The following is a 22,145-nucleotide window of genomic DNA, read 5'->3' on the forward strand; positions in this document are numbered from 1 at the left end:
AAACATCGGACTCGGAGAAATTTTCAAGAAGATTAAAGACTCGCTTCCAGTTCCGAAGCCATTTTCGGTAGAAACAAAAGATAAGAGAGACAAGAATAAGTATTGTGCTCATCATTAAGATCATGGAAACAACACGGACTCTTGTCGTACGCTTGCGGCTGAAGTCCAAAAACTGATTGAAGATGGGAAGCTGCAGTAATACGTGAAGAAGTCACATGAAAATGCAACCCTTTTGAAGTTGCGTCACATCCATAACTGGCGAATATTGAACAAAGTTGATTACGCCAATCTAATTGGTACTGAAACTCTAGAAGAAGGGAAGACCGAGATATCTTTTTCGGACGTAGATCTTGTTGGAGTTTAACATCCATTGAAAAAGCGGGGGTACAACAAACACACCCAATATTTTGTTCGGAAATTTGTATGGACTAACTCTAATACAATTCCGAGACCACCGACTTATAAAGCGAGCTCAATCAAGAATAGTATCAAACAGTTATATCTTTGTTTCTCAATGTAATCAACAAATCAAACAGATATGAATCAGTGAGCCTGATTATTATGAGAAACAACTTGGATGGTACCAAAGACCATTATCCAAGTGTCAATCAATTTCAATCAACAACCAAAGGTTGGATTAACTAATTGATTGAACTACACATAACTTGTGATATTTCAATTATATAAAGAGTATAATGCGGAAAAGAAATAACACAGACACCAGAGATTTTGTTAACGACGAAACCGCAAATGCAGAAAAATCCCGGGACCTAGTCCAGCTTTGGACACTAAATTGTATTAAGCCGCTACAGACCCTAGCCTACTACAAGTTAACTTCGGACATGAATGTAGTTCAGTCCTAACCAATCTCACACTGATTAAGGTACAGTCGCATTCCTTACGCTTCCAGAACCATGCCAGATTATGCGCACTTGATTCCCTTAGATGATCTTACCCACAACTAAGAGTTTCTACGACCAGAAGTCGAAGACTTATAGACAAATCTGCCTCACACAGAAAAGCCTATTATGATAGATAAATTTGTTTCCTACAGAAGTACCTATGATGTTTTTGTTCCGTCTTATGATAAATCAAGGTGAAAAGGAACCAATTGATACACCGAACTTATATTCCTGAAGAACAGCCAAGTAATATCAATCACCTCACAATAACTTAACTATATGGTAGTAGAAGAAGTTATTGTAGAATCACAAAGAATGAGACGAAGATCTTTGTGATTACTTTTTATATCTTACCTATCGGAGATAAATCTTGAGAACATCTTAGAGAAGATAATACTCAAATATGATAGAACAAGTAAGATCAGAATACGTAACTACAAAGAAAATAGTTGGATGTGGCTTCAGAATCCCAATGAAGTCTTTAAGTCGTTAACCTATAATGGTTTTAGAAAAACCTAGGTTAAAGGAGAATCTACTCTAGTCGTAACTAGTATCACAAAGGAGGTGTGGGGATTAGGTTTCCAAGTTGTTAAAGTTCTCCCTTATATAGTCTTTAAATCAGGGTTTGATAGCTTTGAAACAAAGCATGCTTTCAAAGATGATTTAATGTTGATAGCTTTGAAACAAAGCATGTTTCAAAGATGATTTAGCAACTTGGAATGCTTTCAAAGATGATTTAATGTTGATAGCTTTGAAACAAAGCATGTTTCCCAGTTGCCAATGTTTGTACCCGAAATTATTTTTAGGCACTAAACACGATGATTTAATTTTGATGATGTGAAATTAGGGTTAAAAACATAAATTAAAGATGGATAAAGAGACATGAATTTAACGTGGTTCGGTGGGTGATGCCTACATCCACGGAGGAACAGAGAAATATTTTATTGATTATAGGATACAATAATTTTCCACGGGTTAGCTAACCTAAAATTCCATCTCTTTTAGGGTTTAGGATGCATGTATTTATAGGGTTATATAACACTAATTCTGGTGCATACTTGATATGCAAGCAACTTGGGAAACAAGAATTCTGGAAACTTCTGGAATCTTCTTTATGGGCTTGATTAGCGGGCTTGATGATGGGCCTTCCATGTATTTTATACACGGTGCAAACGCTACCTTTAGGAGAAAGTGAGAGCTTGATTACCCTATTGAAGGATAGTAGAGATTTGTTCGCTTGGAACCTCAGAGATATGCCGGGTATTGATCCTGCCATCGCGTGCCATCGATTGAATATCAATGAGGGATATACGCCAGTAAGGCAGAAGCTGCGAAAGATGGCTTCATAACGGAAGGCAAAGGTAGCAGAAGAGATTGAAAGAATGCTAGAGGCCAGGAACATCATACATTGTTAGATATCCAAAGTGGTTAGCAAATATTGTAGTAGTTCCGAAGAAAAATGGGAAAATCAGGGTATGTATTGATTTTACAAACTTGAACAAGGCATGCCCAAGTGATTCTTATCTAATGCCCAGAACTGTCGATTTGGTGGATGCCACCCAGGGATATGGTAGATTGTCATTCAGGGACGGATTCTCTGGTTACAATCAAATACCGTTATACAAAGATTATCAGGAACATACAACTTTTATGACAGACAAAAGGATATATTGTTACGTCATCATGCCTTTCGGATTAAAAAACACATGGGTGACCTATCAACGCCTTGTAGACTTAATGTTTAAAGATATGATTGGGAAAACCGTCTAAGTCTATATCGACAACATGATGATCAAATCCAAGCAGAAGGAATCCCATCTTTCGGACATGAAAAGAACCTTCAAACGATTCCGACAATATCGAATGAAGCTGAATCCAGCTAAGTGTTCTTTCATACTCACGTCTGGGAAGTTCCTCGGGTACATGATGACACAAAGAGGAATTGAAGCCAATCTAGAGAAAATTAGAGCAATATTAGAGATTCCTTCACCGAGAAATGTAAAAGAAGTGCAAAGACTCACTGGAAGATTGGCCGCTTTGAACAGGTTTATTTCGCGAGTATATGATAAGTGTAAATCTTTTTTCCAAATTCTAAAGAAGGAAGAAAATTTTGGTTGGAACGAGGATTGCATGCTTTCAACGAAATCAAAAGGTATTTAACCTCTCCTCATGAGCTCACAAGCCCAAAGACGGGACAAACCATCTACATATATCTTGCTGCAAGTGAATATGTTGTGAGTGCAGTTTTATTCGTCCGAGAGCCTGATAAAAGGCATGTCTACTTTGTTAGAAAATCATTAACACACTACACCAAATTCAAGGATTAGTAACTAGATTTCGCAACAGCTTTGGCCCTGTTGCGAATTTCAGTTGAAAAAAATTCGCAACAACTTTCATTCATTAAAAACTCGCAACTGTTTATTTCTGTTACGATTCGCAACTAAATTGAGTTGTACGCGTGCGACTCATAAGTGTGGCATCCCACACTTTTAAGCCAGCCCATTCAGATGTTCAGTCATCTTCAAGACTGACTCGTATTTACATAGACTAAAAAACTGATTGAAAATTCATTCTTCATTCTCTTGTCTCTCTCCCTCGTTCTCTTCTTTTCTTCTCTTATTAGGGTTCAACCTCTTTTTCTTGGTTGGAGGTTCAATAATCATCGATCTATATACACACAGTGATTAATATGATAATGGTTATATCATGACGATGAACTCTTTCTCTTCCTTTATCTTTCTTCTCTGATTCTCTCTCTCGTTTTATTGTCTATTCCGAAGAACCCTGAGCTCTACTAATCAAATCATTATATTCTTTTAAAACCCGTACCAAAGATCCAGTAGCCAACAGTTCAGGTATGAAGATCTCTTGATTTGTTTTTTTTGATGATTTTATTTTTGTTTGATTTTGACCTAAGTTTTTTTTAACTCCTTTTTTCATTCTCGTTTTTTTTCTTTACCCTTTCTTCAGATGAAGAATTAAGGAACAAGAAGAAGACTTCTGGAACTTCTAAAAGGTATATTTTATAGAACCCATAACTCTGTTTCTCTTCTTTGTTGGTGTAGATGTTCAATTTTTGTTCTTATTTGGTGTTTTTTTTACGCTATTTTAAACTAGGGTTTTTCAAATTTGGGGATATTTATTGGATCTTAAATTAGGGTTTTTTAATCGATTATCAAATTTGGGTTTTGGATTTAGGCCGTTTTTACTGGGTTGGAATTAAGGTTTTCGATTTAAGGAATTTTACAATAAGGTCTTGATAGTTGTTCATTCTTGAAATGATATCCATTCTATTTGTGAAGATGATATCTATTTTTTTTTAGTGAAATGGTGTATCCATGTCCCTGTTTCATAATGTTTTGATATGCACATGAATCATTCCTCCCCTAAAGAGATAACCAGACAATGCTTATCTCTATCTTGACTAACTTTATATTTTCTTTTACATGTATACTATTGGTCTCTGATTTTCACGAGCATGGGTTTACAGGCCACAAAGATTGAGAGGCGTGTAACTCAAGAAACGAAGGCTGAGAATCATAATTAGAAACTACTACTGCTTGGTAAATATAATGTCCATTTGTATTTATTAATGAAATATGTTCACAGTGCATTAGTTCAATAGAAGCATATAATTGGTTCCCTATCTGTTTAGGGTGCATTTGAAAGGGTCTTGTGCCACCAGCCAAAGGGAGTGACTGAAGATGCTTTAAATTGCAATAAGTCTACACAACCAACTGTTTTGAGCCACTTGTTGGAGTCTAAACCAGATTGTGAAAAGCGGGGGTACAACAAGCACACCTAATATTTCGCTTAGTAATCTGTATGGACAAACTCCAATATACTTTCTAGAGAATCAACTAGATACAAATGAAAGAAAATCCTAAATGTTAAATCCCAACACCATGAGTGCTTCAAACGCCCAATACCTTAAATGACCAATAATTTCAGATAAACGCCTTGAGCCAATTTTCGTGAATTGCTGGTAGGGTTCTGCCATCGGCGTTGGTCAATTTGTAATATCCTCCGGCCACAGATTCAATGACCATGAATGGTCCTTACCAATTGGAGTTCCTTGTAGAATGAAGACCGCGCTGAACTGCTTTGAGAACCAGGTCCCCTTCATGAAACTTGTTAGGCTTGGTCGATCGTGCCTTGAATATCTTCCGTTGATTCGGAATTCTCTGTTTGATGGAATTCCTCGATTGTGGCCCGTAAGGACACTCGCGCGGAAGAGAGTATCCAGCATAGTGTTGGTCATGCTTAGCCAAGTCTTCAGCAATAAACCTCTCGATGGAGTGACCGATTTGAAGAAGTTCTGAACCCAACCATTGAGTGTAATATTGCTGAGGTGAAGTCACCCACTCGTAGATTTTGATGACTGCTAAATTATTCATGGGGAAAATTCCCTGGACCATAGTAGCGTATTTGAACATTGGTAATATTGGAGCAAGAGGAGGAATAATACTTGTATGATCTCAAAACCTTCTGACAAAGGTGTGCGGATTATCTCCAAGTTCCTGCGTAAGTCCCATCAGAGTTTTTAATTCTTCCAGATGCTCAAACGGTGGTGCGTACTCTGCTTCGTCTTCCGACTCGGAATCCTTGTCGATGATAGGATGTGTTGAAGGCATCGTTGTACTTTCATCATGAATCCAAGTTCTCCCAATGACCATGTCATATCCAGGGTCTTCCCGGATTATGAAAAACTTGGCCTTAGTGCAGATCGATCTTTCCGTAACTTTGAGAGTGATGAAGCCGTATGCGTTTCTGGAGATTCCTTCGTGGTCCCTGATTGCTATGGGAGCATGGGTGGCTTCCCGTCGAGTAATACCAGCATATCTGAGAGTTTTCAAAGGGATGATGTTGACGGCGGTACCAACATCGATGAACGCCCTCTTGAACTCATTTCCTTTAATGTGCACTGTGGTGAGCAATCCCCAATCATACATTTTTGTGTCAGTGGTTGAAGATCCGGTGGTAGTCTCTAGGATCAGCGGACGTCTTCCGGACACGATGTGGTTCAGTGCAGCAAACATGTCTTTCCTTTGAGCTTTCGAAAGATACAACAGCTCGCAGACATGTTCGATCAGAGATTTGGACCGTTTCCTTGACAGGAGGTTCGGAGATGGTAAAAGTTCTGACTGGGAGGGTGTTTTTGTGTACTCCTTCATTCCCCAGGTTGAGCTCTCCTGATTCGACCTTTTCTTTGAATATGCGCTTCAAAATTTTGCAATCACTCGTGGGATGGATGACGTATCTATGGAAGCGACAATCTAATCAGTTGGTTCCTTCTTGACATAAGGCAATTTGATTGCGCCGTCTTGAATCCAGGCATCGAGTAGTTCATTAACTTCTTCCATTAAACATGGAAAATCAGGTGCTTCTGGATCTTCCGTATGCAGATCGAATTATCCTTCTTGTGTGTCTTTGAAGGGGTGGAGGAAGTCTGCTTGTGTTGTGGTTCTGATTTTCGCTTACTCCCTTACGCGACAACATTTGTTGAAGGTTGCAGGTTATACTACTTGTTGATCAGACGCCTGCTTCCTCGAGTGTCTTTTGAATCTTCAGTCTTTGTAGACTTTTCTCTTTCCAAAAGAGCGGGTGCAGTGGTTGCCGACCTCTTTGCAGCTTCGTGAAGTTCTGAGAAAGTCTGGAATCGAAGGTTTTATAGCAAGGCCTTGTAGACCGGGAGCATTCCATTGATGCACAAGTCCACCAGTTGTTGCTCCGTGACGTTTGGGTCATGACAATCCAGGGCTTGGACTCTGAACCTTTTCACATAATCATTGGGATTTTCACTGACCCTCTGAAACATTCTTCCAAGGTCGGAGAGGGTGACTTGTTCTGACACGAAGAAGTATTTCCTGTAATATGCGTTAACCATTTCTCTTCAATTGTTGATGGTCCCTGGTGTGATGTTGTTATACCAGGTGTATGCCCTGCCTTTCAGAGATTTTGAGAATTCCTTGAGACGGACGACATGATTATGTTCATGTTCTCCCAAGGCTTCGAGAAAACGAGAGACATGTTCCCGAGCATTGCCAGTTCCATCATACAAGGTGAAAGTTGGAGAAACGTAACCTTTGGGGAGTGGAATCCTCTGCGTAGCGACAGGATAAGGAGGTTGATGACGATGGTCATGCGATGTCTTGCCTTTTCCGTGGTTCCCCAAAAGGTGCTCCAGATCCTCGCGAGTGATGAAATTCGATGATCCCTTCGCTGATGAGTTATCTGCAGCAGTTTTGTGGACTTCGTCGTCTTCTACTGTATGGATTGGAATTACTTCAGGACCGTCGTCTGAGGATTTCTCCTTCTCCTTTCCCTTCTCTTGAATCTTCTCTGACATCTTGTCAGTAAAAGTTTTTTGATAATTATACAACTCCTTCTGTGTAGCATCCATGTCAGTCTGGTTCTTTGCAAGAGTCTCCTGCGCTTTGATAAGATCAGCAATAGTAGGCGGTGGATCTCCTCTGACTTCTTCAAGGTGTCGTCCGGACAGTGGATGACCTTCGGCGTGAGGAGGAGTAGTGTCACACCATCAATGTTGGAGGTCGGAATTGTCTCCGGGATATTCCGATTGTTGTTGTTGCTACTGCTAGCACAGTTTGTCTTAGGATTCGTAACTGAACCTGACCTGAGATCAACCATCTTGTGAAATTGTGAGATTGCAATCGAGAGAATGATCTCCCACTGTGGTCGCCAATCTGTAGATGAGGAAAAAAGATTTGCTGGTTTTTAAGGAATTGAGGAGACGACCGTACGGAGGAGACTCCTCGAACCGAGAAAAATGTTAAACCTCACACAGATGCACCGCTGCAAAGGGGGTGCTTTAGATTCGAGAGATCAATCTGTAGTACTCCGGCCTAAATCAAGACAATGACCGTTCCAGAGTAAATTCGGTCACAAGAGAGGATGGGTTGATCTGTAGGAGGGAAGCTGAGAAATATGTGGAATCAATGGTAATCAAAGATTTTGGGTGTGTGAATTCCGAATACGATAAGCTCTGAGTGATTGAAATTGCTCAATTGAGAGTAGTTGCTCAATTGATGAGTTGATGATCTCGTGTTGTCGATGAGACGTGAGATTGATGATACTGTTGATGCTGATTATTCAATCATGATTCAGAGACTTATTTATATTGCTGGAATTTTAGACACCATGACCCCATGAAGTGTGACAGTTGATGGAATCAAAGAGTGGGGAAGTGGAGATCGTGTTTGAAACCAGTTGCTCAACGTGTGGAGACTTGGTCGATTTTCCACCCACTACCTCGTGAATTCCTTCAACTTATTGCATGACTTGCTTACATTCCATCGTGTGTTTGAACACACGTGTCGTAGACCGCCAGACCAAAACCCTAAGTGATATCCCCCCAAAGTGACACAATTGATGTCTCGTGGTATGTTAGTCAATTGATGACTTCGTGGTTTGATGGGACGATGAGTCCATGTAGTTGCTGAGTTGAACATGATGTTCTGAAACTCATGAGTTGAACATGTCATGAGACAGAGGTATAGTTCTTACGATGAAGTGAGAAAGTATTGCTCATTTGATGGATCGTTGAATATTGATTGTTGAACCAATATTCCTTGGTTTGAGCATATATTTATCATCTGAGCAAGTGTTGATCATGTGATGAATTGTTGAATATTTGATCGTCTGAGCATGTGTTGCTCATCTGATGGATTATTGGCAGCGTACCAAAAATATTAATTAGAATACTGGTCGTTGAACCAAGCATAATTAATAAAATTAATGACCATGAGGTCGTTGTAAAATTATTAAAGTTGGAATCTGGAATGATGATCCTTGGATTCAGAAACCCTAATTTGATCAATTCATGGTTCGTCAGAATTTTAACCATGGGATGAAGGAGGGAGCGACTACATGGGACCGTGGACCAACCATGTAGTGTCCATATGCTCACGTGAGCAAATACAAAGAAATCCTGAAGAGTTGGTGAAGAGATGATCAAATGCTGGTTTAATCATTTATTCAAAAATGCTCGTCTCAGCCTTAGGTGAAAAAACCTAATTAATTATGACGAAGTGAGGGACCGACCATGGGTTCATGAAACCGGCCCTGAATATTCACGTGACCGCCTGATGATCACTTCATGAAAATCCAAAGTGTTTAGAAGAGTCTTGGACCTAATACGTGCAATTGTGCAAATTAGGTCAAAACTGTAAAACTTGATGGGGCCGGCTTCTGTAAGTCAAAGAGCCAATATTGGTCGGTCAAGATAGCGCGCTCGTGTCCCCAAGGCGTCCGCGTCTCAGTCCTGAGAATTTTGATATTTTCTGGCGTGCAATGGAGCATCCATTCGAGAAAATATGCCAAAATTAGGGTTTCGACGAAACTGAGGAAAACACCATGAGATGATGAAAAATAATTATAAAATAAGGAATGAGGAGGCGTGGTACCTCCGTGGTCAAGGAATGGTCGGCCGGTCGTGACCACGGTCCCGTGGTGCCTTTTCCTTAATTTTATAAAATTTTGATGATTTTATGAAAAATTCATGAATTTTGAGAAATTTGATGAATTTTAGGAGTTTCCATGAATTGAAGGAGTTTTCATGAGTTCAAGGAAGTAAAAGATATTAAAATAATAAAACAAGGGCGTGTGGGACCGTGGAAGGCATGGCCGGCCGGCTAGGGCCCGGTCCCACGAGTTTCCCTAATTTTATAATATTTTTTAGGTATTTTGATGATTTGAGGGAATTTTTCCTAATTTGAGAGAAATACCATGAAATCAAGGAATTTGATGAATTCAAGTAAAACTAATAATAAAATAATAAAACAAAAGGGCGTGTGGGACCGGCTAGGGCATGGCCGGCCGGCCAAGGCCCGATCCCACAAGTTTTTCATATTTTATTTTATTATTATTTGATGATTTGTGCAAAAATACCATGAAATCAAGGAGTTTTTTCATGAAATTAGAGAAATAATAATAATAATAATAAAATAATAAGGAACCGTGGGTGTGGGGCCGGTTGGGACCAAGGCATGGGCGGCTGGGCAATGGTCACGCCCCACACTCCTTTCCTTAATTTTATATTATTTTTTATGGATTTATGGAAGTACCATGAAACCGAGGAGTTTCCTCAAGACGAAGGGGATTTGATAAAATGAGAGAATTTTCATCAAATCATGGAAAATAATAAAAATGCATTAAAATATAAAACTGGCATGGGATTGACCACGACATGGCGGTCGGTTGTGTGTCCATGCTCCCAGCACCCTGGTTAATATTTTTAATTATTTATTATTTTCTTCTTTATTTTGCATAGGTTCATTGTTTCGTTGTATTTTTGAAATAGTCGTTCGTGCGGTGATTGTTAGTGTATCATCGTTGAATACACCTTCACCATTTGAATCAGGGCTTACTTAGAGGTGGCTCAGACGCCCAGTTGTTGATCATTTATTACTAATTGTTGGATACAGTGGAGAATAATTCACAAAACTGAGTAATAAGATGTTTATTATTAATTCATAGGATCAGCTGAGGATTCGACTACGAATTCATAATAATAAAGTGAGCATTACCATTTCATGGGATCGTAGATTCGACCATGGAATCAGAGTAATTGAAATTTATCTATTACCATTTATGAGACCAGTTGTGGATTCGATCATGAAATCGGAATAATGAGATAATATAGTTATTGCTATTCTATGAGATCAAGCCGTGGATTCGATCATAGAATCAGAACAATTGTTATTGCCATTCCACGGGACCAGTCGTGGATTCGACCATGGAATAGGAGCAATTAGGAATAATTAACTTTGTGGCTCTATACTAGCAGAGCAAGCTGTCTAGGAGCATTAATTATCCCGATATGAGCTTGTCGGTAAGTCATATCCTTTATATAGTCAGGGTAAACTCGTTGTTTGTTCCTGAAGACGTTATCGCTCTATACTAGCAGAGCAAGCTGTCTAGGAGCCGTCCATCTCATGATGATATATAGAAATAATCACTGAAAGTATTCAGTATTCATGAGATATGCCGTTGTCCAGTCGTGAGACTACATATCTACATTGTACCCTGAGAGAAAGTACTCTCTGTTGAGAATTCGATGAGAGACCCGTGTCTCGATACTCACGTCAGATTGCTGAATCAGAGCTTCGTATAATTATGAGTTTACGAATTTAGCCTTTGTCGAAAATCCACCATCTACAGCCGGTCACCTGACTTACTTTCCCGGCCAACTTCCGGCGATCAAACATTTCTTTTACAATGTTTTTTTCATTTACAAATCTGAATCCGTGCAATCACGTTGTGGTGTTGTTTCGTCAAATTCTTTGATCGGCCCTCCCAACGTGGCAACGGTTGTACTAGTATAATAAAATGAGGTTAACAAATTTGACAAACAATTTGATGCCATCAGTTGAATTACATTAGTAATTAAAATTTACGAAATTACAAACACCAAATCCAATCTTTTTAATGTCAAATTGGAAAAAAAAATCATGCTTCGCATTGACATAAAGTCACCAAATATAAGGTCCTCCCTCGCTTCGATCGGTCGGCCCAATAAGCGCTAGCCTCTTCGTTAATAATTTTAAGTTTAATCAATCCTTTTGGTTATTGCTTCCATCCTTCCAAATAGTTTGCTTTATCATCTGGTTTTCCATCCTGCAGCAAACAAGCAGTCGTCCATGAACTAACGTTAAGCACCCTTATAATTGTTACACCAGCCGTTATCTATGTACTATACGTATACGAATTGATTCATACCTTTCGGGTGAATGAAATGCTGACTCGAATTTCTCCAGAATAGGTTCTGTTGTGTAAAACAACGCTGCTAGCTCTAATTTCAGATCTTCCATTCTTTACGCCGAAGGATAACACATCCGTCACACAAATCCTGCAACCATAATGTAGACAGTACGAAAATGTTAATTATCCGCAGTCAAAACATTTACTAGTAAAAAATGGACTTAGAGAGATTAGATCGAAGTACTGGAAGAAGAAAAAAACGCTTACGTCGATTCGCCTACAAAGTCGTCCCTGCTGAATCTATCTTTGTCCATGATGGTGAAATCGAGTTTATATTGGTGATGTTCATCTCTAATATTATCAGGATACTCCACATCAAATGTAAATTTTTCGTTCCACACCGGTGCTTTTCCTTCTCCTACATTCGCCAAATTCCGCAGCCTTAGTACTTCATAATCACATATATAGGACATGACTAGTTAAATGAATGAAATTTCCTTGAATATACATACCACGGGCAACGGTGCTCTTTCGCTTCTGATTACCAAACTGAATTATTACGTAAGGGTCCATTTTACCTGCAATAACAAGTTTATACATTTTTAAGATCCTGAGTATAAGAAACTTTACATGGAATGCAATTAAAATGCTATTCTTTTCAGTAATGCAATTAGCCGATTACGCAAAGCATTATACAAGTATAAGATACGATGACATACCAAAAAAATCGGTGTCTTTGAGTTTAGAAGCATCGGCGAGCAAAACCTCTAGTGTACCTCTGGTAGTCTCTCTTCTTTTCTGTACGTATATTTTTCAAGTTAACTATCTGCTTCCAGGTAAGCTCAAATGAGGTTCAGAAAAAGGGTCTAATTTAGGTCCAAGTATAAAAATCACTTATGATTTTTTTTGACCTACTATTGGAAATGCTGTCACTTTAGATCTTAGTGCAATTTTCTTTTAGGATATAAGAAAATTCAGTTCTCAACAAAAACCAGGAATAAAAATAAACGTGAATGGAGTTTGCACCTTGAAGGCCACGTATTGATCCAATCTGTTGACAAGCTGAATCCCCGGCCCAACTAGAAAAATTGAAAATAGTCAGTATCAAAACCCTCTTAAGTAAACATTGATAAAATCTGAAACAAGATAACAAAAGCTACTCTTTGTAGTTGTTCTGCAATAATAAAATACTGTAAAATGGCGTGAAATTAGACACTGAACTGTAAACATGAGGACAGAATCACTTGATCATTAGCATGTTCTTAACACAATAGTTCACCGATACGCCTAAAAAATGAATGATGCTAATACCTGCCGATAAAGTTGTGTTGTGTCCAGCTAATTAATTATATAAACATGGTGAAGTACTAAATTAAGCAACTGCTATTACCGATAGTAATCCAGTTTATCAGTTAATTCAAGTGCAAAATAAAAGCCTTCAAACCTGTGTATGCAAAGGAAGCTAACTAATTCACAATTACGACAACAACAAACAAATCATTTACCAGGATCATGAACTCCTTGGTCACCATCTGTAGCTCCAGCTCCAACGTTCATGGTACTAGTGCTGGTTCCTATCTCTGTTTTTAGCAAATCTAATTTGTGGTCAAAAAGAGGCACCTTACCCAGCAGTATCTGTTTAATATCACACCGCATCTGTTTAGTATCACACCACATATCTGCCTGCACATCCATCTGGAAGAACCTTTTCAAGTCATTATCCAATTCAAGTATCTTCTTTGAGTACCTCGTTTGCAAGTAATAATTCCAGGGTTGCACTCTTCCACACTTTCCAACTAGGGTCTTTCCTTCTCTTAATTTCATTATCAATTTCCTTATTTCTGTCCCTTGATCTATTCCTCCGATCTTTTCAATTCTGAATCTCACTGATTCTAGAGTCTCGCTGAGTTGTTCTAAAGAAGGTTTAAAATTTATTAACGTAATTTCGGCATCAATAACTAATTTCAGTAATTCTGATACTACTGCCCCAAGCGCAGCTCCTATTAACCTTTTTATTTTATGACCTGTTTTCCCTGGCCGTACCCAACATCCGATCAATTTTTTCTTTTTACAATTACCGGTTATTATTTAACTGTGGCTTACGTGGGTGTTGGAATAGCACATCCAGACACCGTATAAATGTCTAGAGGATAGGCACAAGGGATGTTGTCAGAATCCCGACATCAAATTTTGTGGAGTCCCGACACTGGATATTTGGATCTCATTATACGTTTGCTAAACATGATTATCAAAAAATTATACAATCATTAGTGAAATAGTTATCATTAATCGGCCCCGATGTCTAGATGTTGTTACTCAAATCTTTTATTTCTCCTCTTACTCTTCACTTCTATTTCTTCCATTTTTCTCTTTCCACGGAACACACACCACACCCATCTTCTTCTTCTTCTTCTTCCTGTTCCTGGTTCTTGTTATTTCGTTTTCTGGTCATGTTCATATTGTCCTCTTGTCAGTTCCACTGATCTGTAATCTCATGTATGAAAAATCCGTCTTCCTAAAATCTTGATGTAAACCTTATAAATTGGATTTCTAATCCTTTTCCCCATTTTGACTTCCACGTCTGGATATAGATTGAAAATTAGGCTAGGGTTTTGATGTTTTATATGTTTATGCATCCTTGATGTTTTCTTTTTGGGTTCAATTTCATCTTTGATGATAATGTTAAACTGGATATAAATTTTGATTTTGATTTCATGGGTTTAGTAGGCAATTTCTTAGTGTTAGATTCGAATTTTGGTTACGAAATTATGACACTGTTTGATTTTGGTTGTTCAGATTTTAAAGAGGAATTAAAGCAAACATCTGATATGGTTTTACATATCAATAACAAACTAGCATGTTTGTACATACTAGGGTACTTCTCATACTGTGTAACTGTGTTGAATTTTTAATATTTTGATGTTACTATGTTGAATTTTTGGTGTTCGAGGAACACTCATTTTTGATAGAACAATTTCTGGAGATGTATGAGCTGGTTTAGTGTTGTTCATACACAGCTTATGTCTCTCTAGTAGTGTTGGTGAAGAAAGACTCTCTTAAACTATATAAAATCACTGTTATTAATCTTCTTGCTCAGGTTACAACTGATGATATAAATGCCTATTTATAGGCTACAATTGACTCTCTAATTTTGTCTAGAGTTTTCCTTTGTCAGTCACTCATTACAACCGTCTTTAACTATCACCACAGCCCTAGAATACTCTAGGATACATCAATCTTATCAATTTCTTTTTGTATACAGAACTCTCTGGTCTTGGCAACTAACTGACATGGTGACTCTTGTTTGTTCATTCTAGGGTGATAAACAATAACTGTGTGAAGACATGAAGATAGGACTAGGTATCACAATCACTGACAAGCAGGGTCTCACTAGTTGTAAACGGGTAATTGAAGCGGTTAGAGGTTCTCCTGAACAGTCATACCAGCACCTGGTCAGTCACAGTAACATGCTTGTAGAACACAACCCAGGAACGCAAACAACAATTGAACCCTATACAAATGGTGGTTTTTTGTATTATTTTTTGCGTTGGGCGTATCATTACAAGGATTCAAGTCTTGGTGTAGACCCGCATTTGATGTGTATGGTATGCATCTAAGTGGGGAACGCACAGGAACTCTACTTTCGGCAATCGGGTATGATGCCAATGGAAAAATGTACCCTATTGCGTTTGCCATCGTTGATTCTGAGAACGGTGATTCCTATTTATGGTTCATGCAAAATTCATTCAATGCGCTTGGTCACGAGTATTCGGTGAGAAAGGACCTAGTTGTGTGTTCAGACAGATCGACAGGCTTCGAATCAGCGAGTGCGGAAGTGTTTCCTGAAGCATGCCATGTGTACTGCGCATACCATATTAAAGGTATTTAACAAAAACACTTTATAGTCGTGTTACATTTGTTAGAAACTCATCTTTTTTAAAGTTTAACCCTTGAGCTATGTAGCGCGGGACAGCTCCTAGTTATCTTTGTCGATGTAGTTTACATATAATATTGAGGGCATATTCAGTTGTCATTTTTTCACAATGCAGGGAATATCATCAGGAGGTACCACAACTTCGCCGCTGCTAAGGAATTTATGAGAGCTGCACAAGCGTACACTATAGATGGTTATCGGAGGGCTATGTTACAAGTCAAAAAGGATAAGGCAGTTTTTTCCTATGTGCAGGAAATTCATCCAAGGCATTGGGCTAGGGTGAAATCCAAGAGAGCCCGTTATACTCTCATGACAACAGACATCTTCTTGGAATAACCTACTTTTGAAGGCTAGAGATCTCCCTATAATCCATTTAGTGGATTTCATTCGAACAGAGCTGATGGGAGGGTTGGATTGCAGGCTTGCAGTCGTAGTGTTATATGGAGAAGTTGGATTGCAGGTACCAAATGTTGGCGCGGTGGTCAATCAGCCAACTGCAACAGTGCCATCCCCAGCCCCAGCCAAAGCATAGATCAGAACTTTCTGGATGATTTCCGAATCTCTTGTTTAGAATGTACGTTTTTATTTTGAACCAAAATATTGTCATGCGCTTTAACCTTCAAGTACCCTTGCAAAGTAAAACTCTTCTGGTTATGTAAGCTGTTAAGCCTTATAAGGAAATGACCTTTATCAGTGTTAACTATGTTTTAAAATTCAGCGTCCTGGAAAATTTATCTATATCGTTATATTAGAAGAACAAGCAAACTAAAGGTCTTCTTTCTTTTCCAAGGCTTATCAACAAGATAAGTCATTTGTAAACTGACATAATAATAGGTTCCATTTGTGTGCAGCTATTATCCACGATGTTCTTCTAGTGTGCAACTATTATCCGCAACAAGAATAATATGTTGTGCAGGAAATATCTACAACTTATTATGGTCCCTAAAACCTGTGCAGGAAATATCCACAAAAATAATCTTACCAAATCTCTCTTCGAAACAATTATCTATTCATCCTAACTCAATAATCTAATTCATCAGAAACAAACATTTGAAAATCAACAACCATGAACCATCTATAAATAGAGATCACTACAATATCCACGGTGTTCTTCTAGTGTGCAGCTATTATCCGCAACAAGAATAATATGTTGTGAAGGAAATATCTACAACTTATTATGGTCCCTAAAACCTGTGCAGGAAATATCCACAAAAAAAAATCGTACCAGAAACAATTATCTATTGATCGTAACTCAATAATCTAATTCATCAGAAACAAACATTTGAAAATCAACAACCATGAACCATCTATAAATAGAGATCACTACAATATCCATTTAAAGTTCAGGCACCCATATCCTTGATATAACTTTCAGGCCCATCCAGATATACATCCAGCCTCAGATTCACAACTGATAATCACATGTTATTTGAAGTTGGCATTGGAAATAAAAAACCGGGTTGGTTAAATGCTAACTGAACTGTAGGAAAATCATAAACTTCGGGTAAGAAGTTTTTGATTGGATATCAAAAATGCTAACATTGGAAATCAAAAACTACTTTCTTAAACACAAGTACACAACAACACGAAATGAACAAAACCCTGGCTCCCATGTGAAGTTGAATTTTTTCGGTGGGTTTCTTTAACAAGAATGGTACAATGTTAGGTTTGAATATAATGAGAAAATTCAAAAGAAAAAGTTAAATTATTTCTTACATATGATTAAGAAACTATACTAAAAGAAAACAAAGGACCCTAGAGAGAACATTGCAGGCTTGCAACATGATGGTGCAAAACAGATTAACCATTTACATTGACGTCTTGGTGTTCAGGGTTGTTCAGGTGAAGAGAAACCTGAACAATCCTGTGGGGTGGAAGCATCTGTCACGCATGTGAATGGCACGCGCGGAAACATGTCCTTATAAACAGGGTTGTTCACGTGAAGATAAATGGTTGCATCGAAATATGTTATTGGGTCCACGACATCTGAACAACCCTTGTTTACAATTATTCTTAGCATGCAGCTGTTATCCACGGTGATACAGAAAGACCATAATAGCCTTATAGTTGTAGATATTCCCTGCACAGGTTTCAGTGGATATTTCCTGTACGGCCCCGTCTGACAAAAGATAAAAGCTTTATTTTTTTTCTTTCATAATTTATGTAAATAAAAGACAAAATCACATCACGTGGAGGTCAATTGCTTTGTGAAAAGGATTGATGATTATCATTACATTTCTCAGATGTTTTCTAGTTGCTCCAAGTTCAAATGCAATATATAAATCTAAAGAAAACAAGAAGGATCCCAACTATTTACTGAAAATAATATCAAAAGAAAGTAAAGCTCCAAGTTCAAGTGTAACATAAAAATCTATAGAAAAGAGTAAACTAGCCCAGGAACGCTAATACAGTTGATAAAAGATATGGAGAGGATGAAGTTGACCTAAACGGAATGGAGAGGTGGTGGATGAAGTTGATCTAAAAGAAATTGCTACTAAAGATCTGCTCTTGTCTTTTGTATTAGTTCTCCAAGAGCTCCTAAAGAAACCAAAGTATTCATGTGATGGGAGGGCAATCCAACAAAACGTTGATCAATACCGGTAAGGGTCTCCAGAGATGAAGATTCTACGTCATAACGATGGAGAGTGGAACGTCCGTTAATATGTTTAATCCCCAACACCGCACCACTTTTCGTGAAGGAAAATGGTTCAATTCTTGCATCAGCTAAGCTTAACTCTTCACCCCAACTCTCCCAATTGCAACCTACCTACCTTTTCATTTCATCAATATGACTTTCCATCTTCAACAACCACCAGTTCATCCTAACACCTTCCACCAGATTCTTTTCTACACACATCAAAAAATCGTCCAAAGGCCAAACTGAAACACCAAGCATATTTATAAAGCTTAAAGAGTTGTCTCTTTCCAGAATCGCAGGTAGTGGAATATCCTTAATCTTCTCATCGTCCAAATCAAAGACAAGGACGTTATTTGCACTACATAACCAATAAAGAGCACCATGTACAAAGACACCCACTTTGCCTCCAAACCTAGTGTACTCGAAGTTTCCTATGTTTATCCATTTACAGCCACTACCAAGAGTGTATACTTCGACTTCAAAAAAATCAGAATCTTTTAGTAACATATACATTCTGACAACTTTGTACTCCTCAGTTTTGGGGAGGTAACCAAATCCGCAGAACATATACCCGCTGAATAAACTTTCATCTATATGGGTAGGTGGTGTAAGTTTGGGAAGAATGACATACTCTTTGATGATGGGGTTACTAATAATAATAGTATCATCGTAATTGAAAAGACAAACCAGACCATTGCAGGAACCAACAATAGTAAAGTTATATGTCTCTTGAGGGAGCACATCGATCTTGCTAACGATGTTATTGTTCTTACCATAACCAAAATAATAAATTTGGTTGGGTGTAGGAAGTAAATTCAACTCATCGAAGATGCTAATAAGAAAACTCAACTTACCAGAATCAATAAGACGATTTATGTGGATCTTAGAGAATGATGGATGAGAAATAAGTTTATTCCAACCTTTGAATACTAATTTGCAATCCATAACCGATTCAGCAGGTAAACGAGATAATATGTCTATCGTGGTTTCCATGGGGAGATTCTTGAAATACTCCATTGAAAATAAGGTTTGTTTTTTTTTTCCCTGGTTTGGTTTTTCTGATCAAACGGGGATTTTTTTTTTCTTCGAAGAGTGAAGAGTTTCCTTTTCTTCAGGGGAATAAATTTAATTGGAAAAAGGTCTTGGGATCCCAAACCAAATAGTCGATTCCTATACCACGTGCTATCCCTCGAAATACAACGGCTCATTTTAATTCGAAAATGATTCACCCACCGAATCATATCCCACTCGTCCCAACTTCCTATCCCAATGTTGATTGTTGACAGGCACACCTTGACCATTGGATTCAAGCTCGGTGCATGTTTCCGTGAAAAGCTTTGAATAAGTCTATATCCACTTCGTATTTTTCACCGACTTAATCACTAGCATTTTCCCATACTAATCCCTTTGAAGGGAACGCGACATGCCATCCGTGCGGGACAAAAATTTCAAGGAAGCCGGGACCACTCCCCCAGAATTCTTCAGAACAGAAATTTGAAGAGTGTCGAGACACGCTTACGAAACATGTCCAGACATCGCTGAATTTCACAAAAACTAATCCTTTGAAAATTATTATTAGATAAAGAATATTACTAGATAAAGAAGACTACACGTCCTAGCCAAGCATGGTTAGATGAGCTAGGGTGTCGGGAATGGAATCACATATTTGTCTTATAGTATCACCTTAATAGAAACTAAATTTAATACTATCTTTTAATTTTTCTTTTTTATTTTTCATTGAAAATCCTCCTAACTGTTATTGTAAATATGTTGTTGGGTCCAATATATCTGAAAACAACCCTTGTTTACAATTATTCTTAGCGTGCAGCTGTTATCCACGGTGATACGGAAAGACCATAATAGCCTTATAGTTGTAGATATTCCCTGCACAGGTTTCAGTGGATATCCCTGTACGGCCCCGTCTGCCAAAAGACAAAAGCTTTATTTTTCTTCTTTCATAATTTTTGTAAATAAAAGACAAATCACATCACGTGGAGGTTAGTTGCTTTGTGAATAGGATTGATGATTAGGGTTTATATCCAATCCAGTGCGCAAAAAAGTGAGCTTGTTTTTGGACCCATTGAAGACCCCAAGAAAGAGATCATCAGAGGCTTGAGTTTTTGATCAAATCTTTAAATCTTGATGATGGTTAATTTTTTATTCTTCAGTTAAATGATAATATTAATTTGACAAAGCACACAATCCCTTCAAAAATAAAATAAAAATAGCATTTACAAAGATTAGTGCTAAGTTGGGAGTGTTGAATTTAAATCAACTGATTAAATGACAAAGGCAAAAAGATCTGTTTCTTTAATTACCTAGACTAGACTAGAAGAGAGTTCAAAAGGATACTAAGTTGTGAGACAGTGTCTTGGCTAGTCCTAATTCTCGTAAAGAACAAAAGACTCGGGTATCGTCTATACATCAAAACATTGCTATTCTAGTGCAACTCTTGTCCTACAAAAGGCCTACTACTTTGCTGCCTTATAACTATAGTTGTTGACTGTTATTATAGACTAGCTTCAAAGTGTGGACTGTGGAGGCACTGAGTTGGTCCATATCCATAAGACTGATGCATAGTAGGGGATTGCACCCACTTACTTTTCATGCCTTCTAATAGGGGAATATCACCCCCTATTAGCATTGTTGCTACTTCTCTTTTTTGGGTCAATGTATGAAGGTAATAGTAGATAGATCACATTAGCATTGTTATTTGAAAATTTTTGTGACACCTTAATATTTTTTATTCCACTGATCTTGGGTAGGTGCGGTGGTATAATCTTTAGTCATGCACCTTTATGGTGTTATTTTATTCCACAAATGTAAGGGTGTCGGGACATCGATATGAAGCATGTCCGGACATCTCTTAATTTCGCAAAAATAATTTTTTTCCTTACTTTTCGGTTTTATTTTATTTTATTTTGCACTTTATTGTAATAAAAGATTCCATCCAAGGCTTTATTTTATTTTCTTTTGTACTTTATTGCTTTCCCTGAGCTTTATTATATTATTATTACGAAAAGATGCTAGTCAAGGTTTTGATTGAAAAATAAAGAGTATTTACTTTTTATTTTATTTTTATTATGAAAGGATGCCATTGGGGGCCTTTATTAAGACAAACGAGTTGAAAGTTTACATAATATGTGTTGGCATAGAAACTAACTGGGCATCAACACCTTTCTGAATAGTGATACCTATTCTATGAAAAAGCGAGCCTCCTACTTTGTAATTAGCATTGAATTACAGAAGAGGCCTTCCGAAAGTTAAATCCTAATAAAACTGAAGAGAAAGAAGGAAAACAGCGGTTTGATGCACGGAAGAAAGGGAGGAGAAGTTGCAGGTTTTCAGTCTACTGCAAATCGTCCCCAAATTGCCGGACTTTCTCTCTCTTCTATCCTAATATTTTTTTTGATGAAACCAAAGAAAATTCAATTGTATTAAAACGTTTATATATATATATATATATATATTGATAGTCTGCACTATTTCTTTTAAGATGTGGTCGTACAAATGAGTAAATTTTTTAAAGATGATAGATGAGCTTGTAAATATCAAGTAGGCAAAGTACCCATATGTGTCTATCACAAAACTGCTGACAAAGGTAATGTAGTGTGGAAAAATCAAGTTGTAAACTTCCCCATCGATGCTAATTTTGTCAGATTTCCACTTAAAGAGGTCTATTAATACATATTGCTTTTCACGCATGCATTACTTTGTTTCAGACGATGCAATAAGACAGCCAACACAGGTTTGAGACCATTTGCATGTTAATTGCAGAGTCTTGTCTTTCAAATCACAGGAATCACTCAAACCACACAAATTACAAGACTCTCTCATCTCACTCAAATCACAAAACTCACCCATGTCATTCAAATCACATTTTCAAGAAGTAACACTCAAATCAATATAACCTCACCTGATTTATCATCTATTGCTACTGAAAACATCA

At 37.8% G+C, this 22,145-nt stretch overlaps 2 protein-coding genes across 2 annotated transcripts; both read right to left on the minus strand.

Annotated features, from left to right (window-relative positions):
- Positions 1-11,253: 11,253 nt before the first annotated feature.
- On the minus strand, positions 11,254-13,623 carry LOC113286433 (elicitor-responsive protein 1-like). Its single transcript, XM_026535056.1, has 7 exons — positions 13,130-13,623; positions 12,651-12,703; positions 12,344-12,422; positions 12,137-12,202; positions 11,892-12,042; positions 11,643-11,772; positions 11,254-11,540 (listed from the first exon to the last, which is right to left on the minus strand). The coding sequence occupies exons 1-7, from the start codon at positions 13,446-13,448 to the stop codon at positions 11,490-11,492; spliced, it is 849 nt and encodes a 282-aa protein (XP_026390841.1). The 5' UTR covers positions 13,449-13,623; the 3' UTR covers positions 11,254-11,489.
- A 4,429-nt stretch (positions 13,624-18,052) lies between these two features.
- LOC113291810 (putative F-box protein At1g53550) lies at positions 18,053-19,213 on the minus strand. Its single transcript, XM_026541300.1, has 2 exons — positions 18,330-19,213; positions 18,053-18,245 (listed from the first exon to the last, which is right to left on the minus strand). Exons 1-2 carry the CDS (start codon positions 19,211-19,213, stop codon positions 18,053-18,055), a joined length of 1,077 nt encoding a protein of 358 aa, XP_026397085.1.
- Positions 19,214-22,145: the final 2,932 nt, after the last annotated feature.

The sequence above is a fragment of the Papaver somniferum genome, chromosome 6 (genome assembly GCF_003573695.1).
Source record: "Papaver somniferum cultivar HN1 chromosome 6, ASM357369v1, whole genome shotgun sequence".
In the NCBI taxonomy this organism is placed as follows: domain Eukaryota; kingdom Viridiplantae; phylum Streptophyta; class Magnoliopsida; order Ranunculales; family Papaveraceae; genus Papaver; species Papaver somniferum.

Excerpts from the sequence above, each read along its gene's own strand:
- LOC113286433 (XM_026535056.1), bottom strand. The coding sequence starts at position 13,448 with ATGAAATTAAGAGAAGGAAAGACCCTAGTTGGAAAGTGTGGAAGAGTG. Across the intron at positions 12,423-12,650 it reads ATCAATACGTGGCCTTCAAG|AAAAGAAGAGAGACTACCAG; the intron begins GTGCAAACTCCA and ends ATATACGTACAG. Across the intron at positions 11,773-11,891 it reads GACTTTGTAGGCGAATCGAC|GATTTGTGTGACGGATGTGT; the intron begins GTAAGCGTTTTT and ends TTATGGTTGCAG.
- LOC113291810 (XM_026541300.1), bottom strand. The coding sequence starts at position 19,213 with ATGGAGTATTTCAAGAATCTCCCCATGGAAACCACGATAGACATATTA. Across the intron at positions 18,246-18,329 it reads CATATTGATGAAATGAAAAG|TGGTGCGGTGTTGGGGATTA; the intron begins GTAGGTAGGTTG and ends CTTCACGAAAAG.